This window comes from Rhea pennata, chromosome Z (assembly GCF_028389875.1).
Source record: "Rhea pennata isolate bPtePen1 chromosome Z, bPtePen1.pri, whole genome shotgun sequence".
Taxonomy (NCBI): domain Eukaryota; kingdom Metazoa; phylum Chordata; class Aves; order Rheiformes; family Rheidae; genus Rhea; species Rhea pennata.
The window spans coordinates 41,579,740-41,598,927 of NC_084702.1; the positions used below are offsets into that span (position 1 = coordinate 41,579,740).

Sequence of the window (19,188 nt, forward strand, 5' to 3'; positions counted from 1 at the left end):
GTATTTTTCTAAACATTGTAGAATTGCTGAAAGAATGCAAATCTTAAAATCTACTGAAATACTCTTGGAACCAATTTTATGACAGTCTAGCATCTCAGTTTGGAGATCCTGACGTCCTAGTCTGGAAAAATCCAGTAGTGTATTAAGACAATCCACTTGGATTCTTGAAAGAGAGGGAATTTAATCTGCTTTATGCATGCCTCTTGACAGACATTTTAAGCAGCAGCTGTAATCCACAGTAATTTAAATTTGTAAGGTAAATTTTTCTCAGAGAATAAAGCTGTAGAAGCCATCAAAATCTGGCCTCCAGACTTCTGGCACATATAGTACAAGAAAAAACATATTTTACGTAGATTTAAAGATATAGGTGTGTATGTGTGTGTATTCTTTATATACACCACACACAGCCATTTCCTTCTGCATCTGTAAAGGTAATTCCTCTAATTAAAATTTCTACTGCTTTCCCTTCTTCTCATGCATTAATTTCAAACTTTTCTTACCCTACAGCACACTAAATTGAACCTATTTATTTGCTTCTTTCCCTACATGGTCCCTTTCCCTGCATTCAGGGCTCCCCTCCCTTGCCCGAACATTTTGGGAATTATACATTTGGTAATGGAAAGTTGCAAACAGACACTCCAGCTAATGTTCCCTCCATTTGGTGTATGCATACAGTGCAGGGCAGAAATTACAACATTATAACACCATTTTAAGGCCAAATGTAACTTAATACTTTGTCAAGCTAGTATGCCTTGCTTCCTTGGAGACCGGGCTCAGCACCACAGCGGTGATACATTTGGCTGCTGACGCTAGAGGTGGTATAAACTCCAGCGGTTCAGGAACTCAGCTGTGTTACAGATTTACCTTTCTCCTCTCTTTTCATGCTGCTTGTGTGTTTTGAGCAAACTCCCTATTGTGTATCAAGCTTCATCTCTAACTTTTCAGTAACTTTGGAATACACTGCAAATATGTAAAAGACTGCTTCAAAAGACAAAAAGTGTATTTAATTTCCACCGACAACAGGGAAAGCGCAGCTAAGGAGATTTAGGTTAGACATTAAAAAATTTAATGGTGGAGTGAAAAATTGACGGAGACTGGTTATCATTAGTTTTTACTAATAGGTTAGAGAGCTGTCATGCGCTGTCAAGAACACTTTTGACAGAATTAATGCTTTACTCGGGACCAGAGATGTATTAGAAGTCCCTTCACTTTTCCTATTTCCTAACAACATTCAATTGATTTTTTTTTGTTACAATGACCAATTTGTATTTTTTCTCTATTATTTGATGTCATATATTCTGAATTATTATAGAGAGAATGAACAGGTACTTATTACCATGAAAAGCTTACTTTTTTTTTTGTTTGTTTTGTTTTGTTTTAATTATTTCTTAGCAATGGCATCTGTTTCAAGGATTCAGATTTTGGAAATTTATTCCAAGGAATACTCTTAAAAGGGCTAGTTTTCATCATGGATAATACATCAACATCACAGGTAATACTTCACTCTTGCAATCAAATTTTCCTTATTGTAATAATTCTGTTAATCATCAGCAACAAAAGACAAAAAAGGATTTCTGTGCACATATTTTAAGAGCTGAAAAAATATTTATTTTTTTATTTCCATAAACATACTATGTGTGGACAGCGCATTCAGCTAGTGTTAGTACTACTGGCAAAAACAATGAGGTTATTGTATTAGTAGAAATGTAACATTAGCGACCTGTGGTTTGTAATCTTCGGTTACCTTGGTACCCAGATGACTTGTCAGTCTGCGAGGAACAGAGTAGCTGTTACTAGAGCTCATAACACTGGCTGTCTCATGGTCCATTCGAGCAGCAGAACCCTACAAATTTAAACAACAATTCAGTGCAAGTCTAACTAGAACACCAACTATTGCCTGATTCAGTTTCAGCACTGAATAATAGAATCATATTCCTAATAACAAACTGATAGCATGTATTTTGGTTAAGATAGGTTTTCCCCACCATCCCGCAACACAATCTAGATGTTATGATTAAACTGTTTGTATTATGCATTCTCCCTAAATTCAGTATCAGAAGAGTTATATTTTTCAGTGAGAGTCTTTTCTAATTACTATTTTCACCAAGAAAAAGAAGAACACTTGGCAAAAAACTCAATTATATTTTTTTCACAGAGAGAAAAAAGCAGCTTCTAATTTTACTTCTTGTCAAGAAGTAACCCTATGTGAATTTCTCCGTATCAAAGGCAAACTGCAGTTTTTATTTTAAATGAAAAGCTATATAGTAATGCTGACACTATTTGCTGTAATTTCTCTAGAAACTAGTGGATATAGCATGCTCCTACCTACCTACTATACCCAAGGCCCAGCTATAAGCATTTTTGCTTTTTTAAACCATTCTGTGTACTTACATTTTACCTTATTTTTTCCTTCATATTTTATCCTCTCACTCTCTTTTTAGCTCTTATTTATTTATTTATTTAAAGTTCCTTCTTTTGCTCTACTTCCCATCTGCGAAGTTTCCCTTACTGTATTCCCAGCCTCGCAAGGAGGCTCCATTCAGTTTGGGGCACTTAAAAATACGTTCGAATAGCGAGCGCTGCAAGGGAATATTGTTGGGCGCCGGGGGAGTGCGCACCTCGTCTCGCAGCTGAGCCGAGCGCCTTACGGCGCTGAAGTCTGCCCCGTTGCCCCGAGCCCGCTCGCTGCTTGGGGTGACTTCTCCCCCGTACCAGCTCTGACAGGGAGAAGACAATTTCCAAGAGCTCTTGGGACTTCTATGTACATCTAGGTGAGTATGTTACCCTCAGCGATCAAGATCAGTGCTAACATAATAAATGTTTATGTGGAAGCATATGTTTGTCCTCTCAACATAACAGCCCTCCCCCCAAAAAATAAACTCCAAAAATTGAAAGATTATGTCATATTCTAACCGTTATATAAACATCACTAACTGCAAAGGGATCACAAAAGCAAACTCCCACAAAAATCATAAATATTACCGGATTATATCAGTGGCATTTAAAGAGTCATGGACAAAATAATGTAAACTACTTTAAAGAGACAAGTCTTTACTGATTTGTAATTTGCTGGTCCTAAATGTGAGTCAGCTGTGAAATTAAAAGCGATTAGTAGCTTACTGACAATAGAACCAGGGCAAAATTTTCAAAGGGAGTGCCTACATATCTAATTTAGAAAACCTGAGCACGTAAATTGAAATCAGTGATAAAAACTGTAAATACTCAGTCACTTTTAGTATCAAAACATTGCTTTACTGAGGTAGTCCCCAATCCTTTGCTGATCCAGCTAAAAAACTAATCATGAAGTACTAGCTTAATTTACAAAACAACCCTATCGGGACCACTGAGTATGACTTTTTTTTCAATAAAAATACATATCAAATTGAAAAAAGAGGTATATAAGACACTAAGAAATAACTTATATGATTTTTTTTGGTGTACCAGAAACAAAAATGAGCATTTTTTCTCACAGTATTTGCTATTCATGCATTTCAATGTTCTAAATTTGAAGTTGAAAGAGCGTATAAATGAAGTGGAAACAGTTTCTAGTAGAGTTTGTCTAGACAGAAAAAAATTCTAGTTATGCTGGAATATGTACTGACATCATTATACTAATTTCACTCTCCATGTGAGCCCAAAATACTTCATGCATATTCCAAAATAAGTATTAGCATGGAATGCTAAATAGATATAACTAGAATGCTTTAAACTCGCACGTTATTTTATTCTAATATATATTTCCTATGTAAACAAGCCCTTACTTTCCTGGGTGAGGCTAGGAAAAATTGAAAAATGTAAAGCCTAGAATGAAAACTATATTGGCCTTTCTAAATTATTTTTCTTTAATAACCTGTAGTGCTATGAATATGGGAAAGAAACACGAGATTTTTACACTAACTGATCATATTATCTCGTCCTCAGACAACATTCAGAGGATTACAGGTTCCATATATGTATGTGCCAAAAGTCAGTACGTTCATTTTATCCAAGTAGGTATAAGTCAGTATGTTCCTTTTGTCCAAGTAGGTAAAAAAGCCTCAAGTTCGGAGCACTAGCTATTACAGTCCAGCACAGTATACATAGAAATAGCATACTTCTCCAATTGTTTTCCCCAAAACTTTATCAGCTTGGATCCACGTAACTATTTCCTTTAGCACCATCATTTGGCCTTACTACTTGGAGGATGCCAGGAAGCCTGAACGAAATGTAATTATCTTTCTTACTGGCTCCTAAATACTGTTCCGAAAGAACTACTATCAGAGATGTGTAACTGTTCATCTCAGAAACTGAAAAATAACAAAGAGATGTAACATGGACTCTTCTTGTGTAGATCCTTCTCTTTCCACACCTTCTCCTAGCATACTTCATTTCTTCTCCTTTAACACTTCCCTATATTTCACTGTTAAGATGACAGAGAAAAGGACATGACTGAATCCTGAAAATCCTTATCTTCAATTGGCAAATTTTCAATTAACATTGTTCATAAGGCTATAAAACCAATTAGATGCAGATTATTCAGTTAAAACTTTCTACGCTCCACTTAATACTAAACACTCAAAAAAAATTATCAAAATACATTGAGCTGGTTTATCAGAAATAAATGCTATGCCCAATCCATTAAGCCTACTCTCTCTGGACTTGCACTAAAAGTGAATAATCCCCAGATGTCTCCTAGAACACAGATTCAGAGCCCTGGATCTATCAACCTCCAGGAGAAAATAAAATGAATTTTTTTTGTTTTTTGTTTTTTTTTTTTTTTTAATGATGCAAAGTTCAAAATTGTTTAAATTCTAAACATAAAACTGCAAATGAATGAATCAATCCTCCACTTGCATAAGACTTGCACAAGACATACGACAATCCCTTCTATGTAAAGTATCTGCTGTCCAAAATAACTCCTGATTCATACAATGAAGACGGAAAATACAGCCACAATACATCAATTATTTAAATGCATTATGCTTTCAACCCCAAGGCAGTGCTGAACTATTTTTTTCCTAAACAATAAAGCTGTCATAAGAATTAGAGTGAGAGCCTCAAGCGATTGCTCAGATATAACAGAGGGAACTTAATTCCAAATGGTGATCAAATATATTTCAAAAGCAAAATTATGGACTGTGCTTTATGTTTAATCAAACAAAACATTCAAGCCAAACCGCAATTTATATCCTTTCTAATAATCTTCCCACATGAGATACTTTCAGAAGGATTTAAATAATTCTGCTTCCCTACAGTAGCAGAAGTATTTTACATATGAATTCAACTATCAAATTTATAGTGCAAAGTTTTAAGAACCCAAATTACTAATGTGACTATCTCAGCTACAGTTGGGAGGTTATGAAAGAAATGAACATTACTGCATGGTAAATAAACTGAAGTATTTTTTAGCCCCCAAAAAGAAGTCTCAAACTTGGATAAATATTAATTTTAAGGAATAGTAAAGAAGAATTTAATGCATCCTTCTGAAGTACCCTGCTGTAATGTATGACATTAATAAAGGAACAGCAATGAAAGATTATTTAAAAACAATTTTGTTACCCTTCAGCAGACTTCCAGGAGATTATTTCATTGATACTACCGTTTCAAATACTATATAAAATAGTATTACAGAAATGCTAATGATAAACTTACTATTTGGTTGTTTTCTTTTTTAAATCATTGATATTTTAGTGATAACATCTAAAGTGAAATTTTGAAAAAATTCCCATAATTAAATTACACTCCTAATATTACAGTTCACTTAGAATAAAATATATTTTCTGCAGTTATTCTTGTTGTCTGCTTTTTAGTATTAGGCTCATTGCTCATTTAAACAAAAGAAAACTGCTCCCTGCATTATGGAATGTTTACAATTCATCTTATTAAAACATTTCTTTCTAATAAATATAAGAAATTTCTCACTTCCAGGAAGATGAATAAAAACATCAATCTTTTTTAAATATGAGCAGGTATTAGAACACCATAAGGTATATACCAAAATGTAAGAGTTGCACATTTCAAGCATGTAATTATACTTAATTATATATATCAATAAACAAAATAATTGATTTACCTGACCAGTACCAGTAGTCGCCATGCTGATTTCTGCTGCTCCTTGACCTTCATTCTGCCTCTCTGTATCATGTGAGCCTGTATCATGCTTGCTTTGAGGCGCTCTCTGTTAATACAGGAGTTTATGAAATTACATACAGAAATGAAGTGCCCATTACCACTCAAAGCTCTCTAAACTCTAAATGCATCCATGCTGTATCTTCACAAAGCCATTAAACAGTACTTTGTATTTCATAACCCTTAGCCCCAATAATTAACAGCTGGGACTGAGCGTCTTAGAAAAATTGCAAGATGAAAGTGAAGCACGTCCTCAGAGGATTATAGCCCTGCAAGACAAAGGATTTGCAGGGAGACACAGCAACACCCTTCTCCACCAGCTGTGCTCACATCGCTATCAGAAACGCAACAGAATTGGAGCAAACAACTGTCTCCTCTGCAATGTCACATGATCTATGCATTTACTGGAGACTAAGGTTAGCACAGTTAAATTAAGCCTCACGTTCAAATGCAAACACTTTCCGGGTGAGCAGAAGGATATACACGCAGTAAGAACCCTTCTATATTTTAAAGGCAAACAGTGCAGGAGAAACCACTTTGCCACAAATAAAATTTAAACAATCTGCTATTTATCAACCTAATCATATTTTCAAAATGAATGCAAATGATAAAGCAACCTGGTACAGTCACGTTACAGTTCCTGAAGGAGATCCAATTTTCTGTGCAACCGCATGAAAACAAAACTGTTGTCAGATCAAAGACTCCACAAAAATGGAGCTTCGTAAGCAACCCCCCCCCCCGTCTTCTCTGTCCCTCTCTTCCCATTCACATCAGTTTTGTGTTTGCTACACGCTGTTTACAAAAGAAGTGGCTTCCCCAAATACACCAGTGCCACAAAGAATCAACGTTAACACCCAAATTCATTTAGAACTACAAAGCAGTTCTTAACAGGTACTCTCAGGCTTAAACGCATGTGTGTGCTCACAACATGTACAAACACGTACACGCTTTACTGCCACAGGAGTCATCAGCAGGGCTTGAACGTGAAACCTTCGCGTTCACAGCAAAGATTTTTATGCTTTAGCTACTGGAATCGTTTGAAGTGAGAAATGCAAGCTGTTCTCTTGCTGCAGACCAACCCAAAGGAGTTAACAGTAACACACAGCCAGCAGGTCACAGGTATTTTTGGAAGCTGATTGTTTCATACACACACACACGTGTGTACGATTAAAAACATTTTAATATATGTATAACTTATTTTTTGTTGTAAATAAATACTCATGTCTGATAGACTGTGGGTTAGTGGTTAGAAAGACAGTATGACCACAACAGGGATGCCTCCTCTTTGCGTCATCTTTTAACACTGAAGGTAGGACCTGTGGATGGAAAGGTGTAAGCTACCAACCACAGCAGCTAAAGAACCAGAGCATGTGAACTAACCAGAGCAACTGCCATTACGCCTACACGTGGTCCAGCAGCTAGAGATCAGCACGCAGGCCACTATGCCAAACAGGACCACATACTTTGGGCCATGATTTTGGAAGAATTGTGGAGTGACGTCTGTTATTTCAGCAGCTGGTTTCTCATATACCCTGTCTGAGGTAGCCTTATAGGAGTTCTCGTTCAATTGTCCATGAAATGAATGAATAACAAAATCTCGTTTTTGCAATACACGAAGACTGTGAAGTGCACCAGAAATATTAACTCTGGTTTCTGAAAAGCCTCCACTTGATCTTACAGTCTCTGAGCCACGTATGCAGTTTATACTTTAGTTTACTTTTCTGCCAAGAAAGATCTTATTGTTGTTGTTCCTGAATTTGCCCCTTGAAGGCTCCAGGCCAGATGCAGGCAGGGAATCTGCAAGGGCTTGGTAAAACTGAAATACTGCAAGTCTTAATACTATTTCCCTTTCTTTCTCCTTTCTGAAGGAACCTGCTCTGTGTTGTTCATTTCAACGACAGGAGTGTTCACTCTCAGGAGGCACTAGTGGGGTTTAGAGGCCTCTGCCATTTCTGAATTCTGGCACCACACTACTAAAGGAACTTTAAGTTTTGACATTACTGAGTTCCCTTTGTAGCAAAATGGTGAAAGACTGCAAGTTCTTATTACAGGAAGATAGAGAGGCTCCCTCTATCTTCTCACTATACTCTAAATGCTTCTAAAGTGAACAGTAGCTACTACTTGTCAATTATTATTTTCTCTGCATTTATTAGTAGAAAAAGACAAATATCTGGGTAATTTGAGACGTTTGCAAGACTAGTAGGCCTTGATCCTTGTTGCTAAGATAATCTATTACACATAATTTTACTGAATGCTTTGAAAAAATGAGTCGCTAAAGAAGTCCTTTGTGTATTTATTAGGAATAATGACTTCTCTAGGCATAAGACACTATTCTTTCACAGTACTCATCTATCACTTTAATTTCTGCATATTAAAAACAAATACATATACATTATTATTTTCTAGATACCAAAAAAAGGTTTATCTTACCGTAACTGCATAGCAGATCCAAAACCAAAATACATATAAGTACATGTAAGAATGTAAAACCAAGAACAATGCAACTAACGAAGCAAAGAAACCATAAGATTGAAAATATTTTATTACAATTTAATCATAAAGGAAAAAAAAATCTAGTGAGTTAAATCCTTAATGAAACTCCTAGCCATCACAATGCATTATAAAAATAGAGATTGCTGAGCATAACCTCTGCACCAAATAAAATCTTCATCTTTTATTTACAGCACCAGTTTAATGGAACACTTCGTGCATTTCAAATTACAGATATTAAGAAAGAAGGGGCTGTACCACTATAACAAATTAAAAACACTATACAAAATACTTGCAAAGAATATTTTTGTCTGTTTTTTTACTTCTAAAAACAATTTCAGATTTGTACCTGAGAGCCAACATTCAAATTTTTAAGGGTCTAACTCTAAAGTGGATTCCAAACCTGAAAATCTCACAAAATATATAATAGAAGCCCTCAAGAAATTGGAAGGTAACATCACTTGCAGGCAAATTACCTCAATTTTCTAATTTACAGGCACTAGTAACTTTGCCAAACATCAAGAATGTGCTAAAAGGCAAGCAAAAATTTTATCTGCTGCTTTATCTGTCAAACTTTTATTTTTTGGGGGGGGTGGGTATAGTATTATATTCAGTCATATACTGCAACATACATTGCCTTTACATTCTCTAACAACTGGCATCACTACAGGGAACAAGGAAAACAGTAGACAAGCTACGGAATTTATTACTGCTGTTATTAATTCTTTATAGACATAAAGAGCACATTCAAGTTCGGTATCACTATATCAGGGCACAGTATAAGAATATAGTAAATGCCTCAGGTTTATATTTTTCAGTTATACAGACTTTCAAATTTGACTGCTCCTATGTTTTTTCTTGCCACCAGGCAATCTCCGTGCAGAAGAGAAAGCACATGTGACAGAGTAGTCAAGTATTTAAGGCTGCTCAGACTAAGTTCATACATCTTGCACAGTATCACACATAATTAATTAATTCCGAATATTAGTAAAATTCTTCTCTTTAAATAAAGAGTATGGCATCTTGTATTAGCTCTCTGCCAATAAACTGACCTCTACCTAAGACAGGGTACTTCCTCAGCCTGCTAATCAACTTTTTCTTCCTGTTTCAGCACTACTCTACAGCTTTCGGGTGCTTGCATACAGGTCCCAACCAGGCTGCCCTTCAAACCACATCCCCGGCCCTTTTCTGAAACCTGCCAACGGACGAGTCTCACAACGTGTAATATTTACTCTTCGCTGCCAAAGACGCTGCTTGCCGAACTGCACCCACGCCGCTGGCTCAAGGGAGCGGACAGGAACGAGGGGGTGTTTGTTGCACACCCAACCGCCGCTACGGGGAGGCTGTCAGGCGGCCGACAGCTGCCAGGTATCGTGGTAGCGTACTGCTTTCACCCTGCCGATGCCCCCAAAAGTTCCCAGTGTCATTTTAGTCAGCTGTGACCTCCTTCTACATTGAAGCACTTTGTTAGGAGGTAAAACAGCATAATACAACACCTATACCTACTACTAGACAACAACCATAGCAACTACTATGGGTCAGAGTTGATTTCCTTTTCCTTAACTGTGACCCCACTAATTTCAAGCCCAACTTCTCCTCAAAACTTACAGTAAATAACTATGAATCAGATCACTAAACTGTGCATTCTTTCTTCAGAAACATTTTGATAGCTTTCATAAAACATTTTTTGAAAATACCTTCAAATTATTTTTAAAATGATAATAACTATATCTGTCCAGTAGCAAGCTAGACATTTTATGCAGAGAAAACCTGTATATCAGAATGGTAAATTTTGTGCTTCCCCCTCTCATTACTGAACAGTGCTATCAATTTTGATAGCAATTGAGAAAATATAAGAAGTGAAAATGAAATGCATCCCCATCCTGAAATAAAAAGGAATGATGGGCACCCCTCTCACATGATAAGAGTATCATCAATTTTAGAAAAAATTATGAACATCATGCAAACAAAACTCTTGTAAAAATACATGAAAATAAAATTATGCTGTAGTAGTATGATTCAATGAAAGCCTATGGCAGAACATGGATAACTACTTTACTTTCCTGGGCTATAGTTCTGAGCGCCTCAAAGACTTACAAGAGTATCCTCTCTTTCTTATCATTGTCTTGTTCACCTTTTGCTCTACACCCTAAAGTTAGCAAAGTCCTACATACTATGTAGTAAAGCTTAAGTGTAATTAAGTACACCATATTTACACAAACGGAAGCCACACTGCTTTATACTTCTGATTTTTCAGTACTAAATTCTATTATTTTTAACATTTTTTGCTTTATTTAAAAATTAGTATGTTGCATGTCCTCTGGGAAAACAGAAATACCCTCATAGGGAACCTTACCAGCCCACAACGCTCATTAGTGAGGTCTATACCAAGTACTTTTACATTCAATGCACTAATCAGATATACTTGCACTAAAAGAATATTTGGTAACTAGAAGAGCCTATTATGTGAGATATGGACACAGACAGCTCAGTAAAGAGCTGAGTAAAGAGGATGTTAAAACCTTTTGTAAACCGCTGACAAAGCCTGCATTAGATAGCTGATGAGTCCTGGAGACTAAGAATCCTAATTTCTTTTTCTGGCTGAAGAACAAAGTTGCCTCCAGACTACAGATTACACAACCAAGTATATTACTTCAAAAAAGGTTTATGGTTAATAGAGGAACTTGCTACTTTGAAAAGAAGCTCTAAATAGATGTGACCTATTGCATCTGCTCAATTATGGTAACTTGTGAAAGGAAGAGAAGATATGTAATTTTGCTCAAAATAAGAGTTATGAAGCTTAATTTCATAACAAAACTAGAGATTAAAACTTCTAATTGGCTCTTCCTGACATCTGCCAGATTGCACCTTCCATGTGGCTGCTATTTTCCTCTGTGACAATTTCTATACATACAACATAAAAGTCTGATTAGGAGACTGAAAGCACAGTGCTATTGTCATTTAATTCAGTTGCTTAAATGCTTAATGCAGCTGTGCAAGTCTGCTAGTCAGATTCTAGGAGACTTACATAAGCCAAACTGGGAAACTTATTACTATGAAAGCAAAAGTCACTTCCTCCGCAAATCCAATCCCTCTTTTACCACAGTATGCTGACAGAACTAAATGAAAAAGTTAGGAACTAAGCTGAAGGAAGATGGAAAGAGGCTAGAGAGAAAATACTATCAATTTTTATGATAACTGCATTCTCTAAAATGTTTAGTGACTTTTAACAGCAGCAATCTATAGCATAAACCAAACAAAATTGCACTTGGATTGGCTGAAGTGTCAAAACACTAGACAGCTTTAATTATAGACAGCTTTCCTGGTAATATCAAATTCCCCTACCCCCCAAATCTGGAACTATGAAATCATTTATTTTTTACAGTGGGAAAATCTGTATCACCTTAATAATTTAAAAGTTGTCCTGAACTTTCACAGTAGCAAATCATGAAAGATAAGAAATTATGCTTATCAGATTCATACTTAGAAAAAAAAAGTATTACTAATTTATATAATTACTTGCTTAAACCAAGACTCAGCCTTTTTATTGAAATTACTGATACATTAATATAGATGAAAATACAACAGTAGCATAGATAATGGTCAAAGTATCCCACCCTCAGTTCATCGGTAACTGAGTAACATACTGCCAAATTTTATTTCCAAGATAGTTAACAGCTTACCTAAGTACACTGACTAATTATGAACACTGTCATCATTTACTGATGCAAGTAAGGCTGTTCACAGGTTTACTCATTTAAGTAGCCTTTTTTGTTTTCTTTTAAAAAGATATATGCCCTTGTCAAAAGAAGGCAAGTAATTGCTCACTAACCTCTGCTTCAGCTGCTTGTGACTGCAGGAGCTGACGTATACGAAGGATGTCCTTCTCTATCTGCTGAATCCTTGCCACTCTCACCTGAAATGAATGTGTTTTCATAATTTAAAAACTCCTTATAGTTACAGTATAGAATGACAAATATGAAGAGTTCACTGCAAATACAGCTAGCTACAAAACAGTACTACTTCATTCATGTGATAATTACACGAATGGCAATAAAACACAGACATGATGGTAAATGTTTTCAAAATAGAATGGGTAGTTGGGTTTTTAATACAATTGACACTAATTTGGATAGAAGATTAGATTGTCGCACAGTACAAGCTCAGATATAGAAAAACACTCAGTAAATTCGCACAATTTTTTTGTTTCTGAAATTGACGTTCTGTGCAGATTTTTAACAAATTATTTCACTTTCACCTCAGTGTTAGAATTCTACTTGCTTTATCCAGATTTGAGAGAGATTTATATTTGCTGAGTGCTTTGAATGTATAAACTGCTGATTATCTGAATATTTTCCATCCTTAAAAATTTCAAAGAATTTAGAGCGTTAATAAGAAGAAAAGGACATACTACTTTTTTGGCTTGTGTGGTATTTCATAGATATCTCTGAATTAATTTGAGTCTTTCATAGACATATTGCTACTCACTTCCCACTGCAATCATTCTGCGTTTAGTAAATGGAACACTGAAAAAACAGGAGGATACATGTACTCCATGTAAATTATACCACACACAGGATGCATTATGGTGGATGTGAAACAACAAGCAAATACAGTGATACATCCCTGTATCAGCTTGATGATAAACTGGCATTACTTGACTTTAAAACTAGGCAGAAAATAAATAGCCCAATAATATAGCAAGATACAAACTGAACACAGAACTGATTAAATGAAATTTTCTTGTATAACAAGTAGGTTAAAAATGGATGCAGAGTTAAAACAAACAAAAAAGATCCCAATCATTTTACCTGAATAACAGTTACAGTGCTACACTAAAAAAGGAAAGGCTTTGTGCATCTAATGGACACTGTAAGGATTAGCATTATGACTAGCCTTATTTAACACTTTTATTAACTGAAAGTGGAAATAAATTGAACTTTAAAAAAGCTGCAAATGCCTAAGCTTACACTTGGAATAGAAACACAATGGAATCCAGAGATTCTAAAATCTAGAGATTTTAGAAATACGGAAGAAAATATGATCTTCAAACAGAAGTAGTTCTTGAAACATGCAGAATAATAAGCTGCGGGAAAAGCATCCTAAAGATCAACACATAGTGAAGATGCAGAATTACAAACAGTAACCTGTAAACTAGACTTGAATTTGTAAAGCAAAATATCAGAAAAAAGGCCAGTTACATTTTAAACTGCACACACAGAGGCCTCACCACAGCATGAGGCAAACAAATAATTCACCTCCCTTCCTCCTGGATCAGGAAATTCTTGAGTATAAGAATAAAAATATATTACTAGGAATAACTGCACATTGGTGAGACAATGCATGACTGACAGAACATATATCTTCTGATTTAATTTTTCACCAAAACGAGTTTCTTTCTATGTAAATAGCAATTTATTTCATAAAGGGATCAAGAGAAACTAAGTACGTGTACGCCTATATGTACACCTAATAGTGGGGATTTTATTTTTTGCAGAACAAAAAATATAAAAATTACATTATTTGTCTAGTATAATGAAGAAGTCTGCAAAAGGTCCAAAAATTCAATCCACATATCCCAAATTTTAGTTCAGCGATATAAACCTCAGACCATTCCTTCTTTCTGCCTATTCATTATTTGTATTGTGGAAGACATAAGGATTTCAGTTGGCCAGAAGGATATTTTGTACCAAATGCTGTACAAGCAGGAAAGAGAACAGGCTGACTATTGCACGAATTTCTTGGGCAACAGCAGGTTATCCACTCTCACAGAATAAATATTATAGATATTATATATCCGTAATATAGAGTTGTCTGCAATGCCAGCCTTTATGCAGCTGAATTGTCTTCCTCCAAATTACATTTTACATTGTGTTCCCCATCACAAATGGTCATGGAAGAATGAAAATACAGAGCAAAAGGAAAGCTAAAAAAAACAAGCAAGTTCACCATATTTGCCAGATATGAATGATTCAGTTTATACATTCGAACACTACAGTGGAGTAATCTAGAATTGGCTCTTAGTATTAACACATCAATTAAGCTCTACAGAGTTCTAGCACCTGTCCTTGGTATAGTGAAACCTGGGGGAATTATCAGCCAAATTCAAGAGAAGAGCACACAGGGATATAGTTATTTCCTCTTCCCATTTTATAGCCTTATGGAAATTGCAGTGTCTATTAGGATTATATATAGGTGCTATACATATGCATTGGGAATAAAACAACTGTGATAACTACCAACAGGATGGAAGATTATGGTTTTCTGAATTAATGTATGCCTATGGGTTCCATCTCCCCCACCCCAAAATTAAAATGTAGGGAAGTAGCTACTTTAGAGACACTTTCATAGTGATACAACTACAGTCAAATTGCTTCTTAGAGAGATTTAATTTTTTCTCCTGCTTGAACGCACTTAAAATTTGGCCAGCAGCCTACTGTATCCATTTAGCTTGCTTCACCTTCTAGCTGAGGCTTGTTAAAGCACTTGCTCAGAAGTTCTAGGGCCGCTTCAGTAGTACTTTCCTTTACAACAGGGTGAACCAGGCATACACAGACAGTCCCAGCTCTGTTCTGCCCTCGTGTGGAACAGGCTGCACACAAGACGCACAGCTGCTTTGGTGCCAGGCAGCTGATAGACCTCGGTAACACAGTCACACAGTGTCTTGATCAGAGCCAGTTACCACCCTGGCAGCTTAAAACAGGAAAGAGTGAACTTGGATCCAAGTGCTTCCATACAGATAGACCCTTACACAGCCTTTATGTACATACCTGATAGAATGAATATATTTTGCTTGAAAAAAAAAAAAAAAAAGTAACCATGGACTAACCATTTTTCAGAATTTTCTCAAAAATATCCACTATATTATTCAGCATTAAAGCTGCTTTAAGTTTTAATTACAAACAAAATTAATTAGAGATATTACATATGTAGCAAAATTTTGTCTTGAGGTAATTTCAGTGGAAAAAAATAAAGCCTAAAGAGACTATTTGTACTCAAATGACTAATTTTTGTAACACTCTACAAAGAAGGAGGTTATTTTACCAAGCTGGTTACTTAACCTCTATGGAAATAGCTGGTAATAAATAATTCAGATTGTCACTCTGCTACTGTGGGGGAATATTTTTAAAAACAGCCAGCAACTGATAATTTCATTTACTGAGTTCCACACAATTACATTCTGAGTTATACCTCCAAATGTTTGTGATACGATTTGCACGCAGAACTATACATATACTCACCGTGAATGCAAAATAACCCTTGTTTAGAGCAAACAGTTTACAAGTATGGATGTGAATATCATTTTGCTGGTACACCTTATTTTCAAAGATTATTCCTTATCACGTACTTTCTGGCTAAAGAAACTTAATACTAACTGAATTTTATTGTAAACTTAAAAGTACAAAGATAAAAAAAACCCAGCATTACAAAAATAAAGCAGTTGTGAATACATGTTTGAAGCTAAAATTGTATCAAATTACAGTCAAATAACGATCAAATTTTTTACCTCTCCCAACTCCTCACAAGTCTTCTTTTAAACAGGAAGAGAAAGGTGCTTTGAGTAGTTATTCTATGTTTCGATTCCAGAGGGTTTTTTGGGGGGATTTAAAAGGCTAACTAAATGCTCTAAGGTATCACTGTGTTTGCACACAGTTTAAAGATACATGAATAATTTAATGTTATCACTGGAAAACCTTTTCCATTCCTTTTAATAATGAAAAAAACTATACCTGTGCTCGCTTCTCCATGTCCTGACAGGTACCTAGTTGTTCTTCCATTGCAGCTCTGATTTGCCTTGCCTCATACTCTAACTGCCTTCTTGTCATATCTGTTTGCAAGGAGAACTGAAATTGAAGTGCAGAGAAAGCATTTTAGAAAACCAAGTTGATGCAAACTATGCATTTCTCTGAACAGAAGCAGAATAATTGCTTTTCCCCATGAAACTTCATAAACAAAACAAAACACCTTCAAATTATGACTACATTCTTAAAAATAAGAACACAGTATTTTTCAACCCAAAGGCTACCATCAAGTCTTGCAAATGACTAAATACAACATACAAACATTGACGTGGTATCATAACAAGCATGGATTGTTATGATGTGTTTGGATGCTAATGTATGCCAGCACATCAACAAAAATTGTTGTATTTTCCATCTCAGTCAGTATGGGCAAAAACATTTATAGGTGTCAAACTACTGCACCTAGTGATGGTGTTCATATTACTGTTATCAATCCTATTAACTATTCTATTTAAAAAAAAAGCATAGCTGTTCAATTCATAACCTACAAGGAAAGGTACTCCAGCCAATATACTTTTGAATGCACCAGCAAAGCTAGTTTATAATATTAATGTAAAGCTAGTTTATAATATTAATGTAGATTTTAAAAAATAGGTCTTTGCAATCAATGGAGAAAACTAAAAATAGCAAAAAATGCAACTGCCTCCCTCTCCATTTTAAAAGATCACAGAAGCATAGAAAAGTCTAGGCTGGCATTGACTCCTGGACATCGCTTGGTCCCACCTGCTGTTGAAAGCTGATTTTTAGATCAGGTTATCCAGAGCCTTTTCAAGCTAAGTTTTGAATATTTCTAGCATGGCAGATTCCAACACTTATCTAGGTAATGTATCCCAATGTTCAAATTGTCCTCATGGCAAAGAATTTTTTTTTGGTTATATTCAGACAGAATTCCCCCTGGAACAACTGCTGCCCTCTTGTCCTGTCACCATGCGAACAGAGTACCTCTACCTTCTCTATAGCTACCTTTTCAGTATTGGAAGACTGTCATTAGATTCTCCTACATCTTCTCTTTTTCTAGGCTAAAGACAACAATTTTCTAAGCTGAAAGATTAACTACTACTCATATGTATACAAGTAGTTTATTCAAACACTTGGAAAACAGTACTAGGTTCAGTAAACATGTTTTCTCAAAAAGAGCATTAGTTAATATCATCTTTTGATATGCATGATTACCTTCCGCTCTAACTGTTCTTACCAGATGAATATGTTATGAATGTATCTATTCATTTTCTGATCAAGTCAGTGGTTTCGAATATGTAGCTAAATGGGACAGGCAAGTAAAATAAAACGAATGCCATAGAAGATCAGAAGATGAATCATTTAAAGATCAGTGAGAACTGCCTTTCTGGAAGAAAATGGGAGGTAACAAGCAAACACTGTAGCTATACTTAAATTACAAAGATTTGTCTCTAGTCTGCTCTCCAGCAAAAAGGTACTAATAATTAAAGACAACACAAACCAAAATCAATGCGTGAAAATCAAAACTAGAAGGCGTATTCTTTCTTCACTATTAGGAATAACTATACGTAAGTATAGTAAGATTAAGTTAATAAATTTTTCAAGAAAAAGTTTTAGAAAGCACCAAGCAAATTGCACTGCCAGGTTTAAAATAATACTATACAGCAGTATTAGCAGCAGGTACACAGCAGAACTTTTGGCATAACCATGGGACTATGTTATTCATGGTCACTGACAAAAGACAGAAATTACCTTTTCTTCTTTGTCTAGAACTTCTCCTGGTATGGAAAAAAGGAAAAAAAAAAACCCAAAGCCCATGTACACTAGTCATCTGAACCACCAGCAATATGCAGAAGTTTTACAAAGACAAAATTTATAACTCCTTTCTATCTGGGGTAAGGATCTTAGAAGAAGGGCAGAAGGAAGCCTGCAGCTACAGACACATGAAAAGAAAGGTAAAGATGATGCATGACCCTAGAGTCAACTGTATTATGGCTCTGCCATAATGAACAGAAATTAGAAGACTGTACATTTCAAAGCACGAGACAAAAGCATTAGCTGAACTGCGAGACAGAAATTTAAGACCATGAGGAAATTATGAAGAGGATAAAAAGCTTAGTTATTCTTAGAAAATTCAATTATAGCTGATTATCTTTTCTTTATTTCTCGAAGCCAGCTCTTCACTGTTTCCGGACAACTACTGTTTGCAAATAACAAGTTTCCAACAACAACTTCTCCCAGAAGAGCTCACTGAGGCCAAATCATAGAGTCAGCAAGAGCTATAATAGTCTATAAATATATAAAATGCTACTAAAAGGAAGAGATCCATTGTGGATGGAATAAGTAGTAATGGACATAAATTGCCACAAAAGAGATTTAGCATATATAGTAAGTAAAACATTCTAATAATAAGAGCTAAGCTAGCTGATTACCTGTGAAGCTGGAGAGACTTCGTCTTAAAACCTACAGTACATTTAAGAGTGACACAAATACAGCTGACTGCCTTTGGGAATAGACCGCATTTCCTCAAGGTCCACTTCAGTCTTCCCTCCCTTCCCCTGATTTTCTGATCAACTTGGCTGTGATTTAGTATTAGATTTGCTGAATTCCAGCTGTTTTACTCCAGTCATTGAAGTGTTTCCATATTATATTTTCATTTCCAGGAGGCTGACTAGCTCTGGCAGTACTGCATAAATATAGCTAATCTAGTTCCTGTCCAGATATGCCTCTATAAGGGTGTGCAACCAACCCTCACAGAACTGTATGTACCAAGGAATGCACTGCAAATACATGCAACTTGCTGAGGTCTGACAGCATGAAAGCCTATATA

General features: G+C 35.7%; 1 protein-coding gene across 3 annotated transcripts in view; it reads right to left on the reverse strand.

Annotated features, from left to right (window-relative positions):
• APC (APC regulator of WNT signaling pathway) overlaps positions 1-19,188 on the reverse strand; it is a 98,353-nt gene that overhangs the window by 17,364 nt on the left and 61,801 nt on the right. For 2 of the 3 annotated variants that reach the window (XM_062600671.1, XM_062600672.1), the window contains exons 6-9: positions 16,329-16,442; positions 12,431-12,514; positions 6,053-6,157; positions 1,721-1,843 (exon numbers count right to left, since the gene is read on the reverse strand). In XM_062600671.1, the coding sequence (XP_062456655.1) occupies positions 1,721-1,843; positions 6,053-6,157; positions 12,431-12,514; positions 16,329-16,442 (426 nt within the window). The remainder of the gene's footprint in view (positions 1-1,720; positions 1,844-6,052; positions 6,158-12,430; positions 12,515-16,328; positions 16,443-19,188) is intronic. The other variant, XM_062600674.1, reaches the window with a different exon arrangement.